Source organism: Sarcophilus harrisii, chromosome 6, assembly GCF_902635505.1.
Source record: "Sarcophilus harrisii chromosome 6, mSarHar1.11, whole genome shotgun sequence".
Classification (NCBI taxonomy): domain Eukaryota; kingdom Metazoa; phylum Chordata; class Mammalia; order Dasyuromorphia; family Dasyuridae; genus Sarcophilus; species Sarcophilus harrisii.
In genome coordinates this window covers 163,844,207-163,847,648 of record NC_045431.1, presented here as the reverse complement: position 1 = coordinate 163,847,648, position 3,442 = coordinate 163,844,207, and the positions used below count along the sequence as shown (strand labels likewise).

The 3,442-nt window shown below is 34.6% G+C and overlaps 1 protein-coding gene across 1 annotated transcript; it reads right to left on the bottom strand.

The window, feature by feature from the left end:
• Positions 1 to 790: 790 nt before the first annotated feature.
• Positions 791 to 2,980, bottom strand: LOC116419018 (sulfotransferase 1 family member D1-like). Its single transcript, XM_031943535.1, has 2 exons — positions 2,832 to 2,980; positions 791 to 930 (listed from the first exon to the last, which is right to left on the bottom strand). Exons 1-2 carry the CDS (start codon positions 2,974 to 2,976, stop codon positions 791 to 793), a joined length of 285 nt encoding a protein of 94 aa, XP_031799395.1. The 5' UTR covers positions 2,977 to 2,980.
• Positions 2,981 to 3,442: the final 462 nt, after the last annotated feature.

The window sequence follows — 3,442 nt, the reverse complement described above, 5'->3', positions numbered from 1 at the left end:
AACGGAGGGAAATCTAATTTAAACAGAGTATCATTGGCCAATGGTATGCGAGATGTGCAAAGAGCTCGTTATATATTATGTCATTTACCATTCACCCTCTGAGATAGATGACATTATCTCCAAGTTAGAGATGAAAATACTGAAGCTGAGAGATGATAGCAGATGTGCTCAGCACCCAAATCCTCAGAACTCTCTGAGGTAGACTTACTCAGCCTTCCCATGCTAAGCCTAGTACTTATCCTTTCTGTTATTTAACTGGGAAACAAGTTATGGGACAAGTTTTGATAGCATCAGGAACTGTCAGAAAGCCTGGGGCCAAGCTTCAGAGAAGAGGGAGCCTCAAGCAGTGGTGGTTTACAGGGCTAACAAAAGTCAGGGGAGGAATGTTATTATTTGAGAGATCTGTTGAGAAACAAAGACTTGGCTTGAGTTCTTGTTTTTCCTGGGGATAGTGCTTCCTCCTATTAAAAAAATATGCAATGCTGCATAAACTAAAAATCTTTACATCTGAATTTAGGGGATGATGTACTTCTTGGCCAATGACTGCCCCCTTACTGTTCCCTTTACTATCAAGTGGTTGCAGAATGAAGGGAAAGAATTTGTTGCTATTATCTGATGATTAAATTATTATAATTTATTATTTTCTCAAATTATATTTGATTAGCTTCCTATACTTTTTTTTTTTTTTTAGCTTTACAGACTTTTTTCACCATATTTTTTCATAAAAATCTGCTTTAGAGATTATGGGAAGAGTATGAGAATGGTTGATTTCTTCTAATATAAAGATACATTAACTAGAAATACCATTTATAGATTCACGCACTATCAGTTCCATGATAGGGACCCGATTGAATATAGCATCTCGTTTGCATTTCTCTACATCTCCATTGTTATAGATCAGATCCAAGATTTCACTGACCCAAGTGGTACCTGAAAAAGTAAATTATAGAAATTATATTTATTAAGGTACGAAGAAGACTTTATTTCAGTTTTTATGGAAGTATGTTTGTTAAAGAAAAAAGCATTTTCACACAAGGAATCTGCAGGCAGCTAAGTGGCTCCATGGACAGAATACCGGTATTTGAGTCAATAGGACCTGAGGTCAAGTCCCATCTAAGATTCTTATCTTCTGGGTGAGTCTGGGCAAGTCACTTAACCCTTGTTTGCCTCAGGTTTTCTAATTTGTAAAATAATGATAATAATGGCACAGACTGGCAGGATTATTGTGAAGATCAAATGAGATAAATTTGTAAAATGTTTAGACAATTCCTGGCACATAGTAAATGCTTTATAAATGTTAGCTATTCTTTTTATGAAGGAAATTGCTTGAAAAATTCATGCTAAAATTAAAAGTGGGTAGAAAGGGGGCTCAGCAATGCTTTTTGATTATATAGCACTGAGGTCCCAGATCTAGTTGGTCTTGAATTTGTCAAATTGTTCTTATAAAACATAGAAAAATCAATTAAGATAATTCAAAATCAAATGAAGTACCCAGTACTGGAGACTACAAATTACTAGTACTGCAGGTATAAAACTCTTCTGATCTGTTGACTAATACAAGCCAATTAATAATCCATTTGAGCTAATTAGGATGAAACTTTTGCTTGTGAGATACTTGTGTATGACATTCTTGTTTTGGTGATTGAAAAGCAGAAAGAGGACATAGATTTTATTGATCTTCAATCAAGAAGGACTTGGGCTCTTCTACTTAACTCAGGTAAGGGCTAGTACACTTAAAGGAGGGGTTCTTAATCAGAGGTCCATAGATGCATTTTTGTGAATAAATTTCAGGGGGGTTCATGACATTGAAGGGAGGGGAAATGACATTTTTCTTTACATCTCCATTGTTATAAATGAAATCCAAGATTTCACTGACCCAAGTGGTTCCTGAAAAAGTAAATTATGGAAATTACATTTATTGAGGTAAGAAGACTTTATTTCAGTTTTTATGGAAGTTTGTTTATTATTTTCACTAAACTTGAGCTGAAAACTAGCATTTTTCTTAGTTATTAAAAATTATCCTGTTAAAGGTCCTGCATAAAGACTGACAAAAGAGTTAATGTCATTCCCCCAACATGTTGAGTCCTTCAGTCCTTTAAATGGAGAGATTCACTAAATTTGGGTAGGATCCATTTGAACATGTGTGGAAAAATGAGTTTAAAAAGTAGCGTACAAGGAATAGGAATAGGGACTGAAATCTCAGGGAAGGAAACTCCTTCAGCCAATGCTGGTTGTCATCTTCTCTAATTTGCCTTTTTAAATCAATCATTCAATTAAAATTTATTGAGAGCATAATTGCTGGAGACAAAAAAAAGACAATTCTTGCTCTTGTGAAGTTCTCAATCTAATGGAGGTGACAAGAAGCAAACACATATGTATAAGCTATGTAAAGGATATATAAATGATTAATAAAGAGATGACTCTAGAATTAAGAGGACTTGAGAAAATCTTGCTGTAGAAAATGGGATTTAGTTTAAAAGAAAGCCAGAAAAAAGAATCCAGGGATGTTGGCAGGTAGAGAAGAAGAGGTAGAACACTCCAGGCATGAGGGAGAGCCAAAGAAAATTCCATAGCTGAGAGATGGAGTTATATATCTGCATATACACATCCTTATATCTATATCTATATATATGAATAGATAACACCTAAAAACCAGATGGGAACTCAACTTTAGTCTGGTTTCAACCCCACTCTGGATCAGATCTGTCTGATGGCTGAATGTTTGACATGTCTGATGGAGAATATTGAGAGATGGGATGATTGGCTTAGTATCACATAGGCCTTATTCAACACAAATGGCTGGTAATTGTATTAATGAAATGACAACTCACCAGATTTGGGATAGGTAGTGATGAGAAGATCGTCTGTTCTGGCCTCAAATCCTTCTACCTGGGACCATGCTTCTGCGATAGTATAGAAGAGAGGGACTCCATAAACATCCACTAATTGCTGTCTCAACATTTCTTTCTTCTCCATTTTTAAAAGACTGGTTTTAAAATAAACAAATGGAAGACCCCCATAAACAATGGCAGAGTTTATGAAATCTTCATTTTGACACTATCACTTGATACATATTTGATGTGCATTTTTTGACATACATATTTGACACACACACACACATATATATATATACATATATATTTGTATTATCTTTTTTGTGAAGTAAAAGAATAAACTATATATGGTGGCACCCTATTTTAATAGGTTTTTTAGTAATTTAGTTACAATTATTAAGTCACAAATAGTAAAAAAAAAATCTTGATCTAACATTGATTACTGAAGAGACAAATAATTTTGACTTCTAACATCAGCACTGCAGGAATAATACATGGAATCAGGAATTTGAAGGACCTCTCAGAGTTCAAAATTCACAAACCTCTAAAGATCTTCAGATTTGCCTTTTTTCTTTGTATCCTCAGTGATTACCACAGAGGCTGGCATA

Coding starts and splice junctions, on each gene's coding strand:
- LOC116419018 (XM_031943535.1), bottom strand. CDS start 2,976: ATGGAGAAGAAAGAAATGTTGAGACAGCAATTAGTGGATGTTTATGGA. Junction 931..2,831: donor CACTACCTATCCCAAATCTG/GTGAGTTGTCAT, acceptor TTACTTTTTCAG/GTACCACTTGGGTCAGTGAA.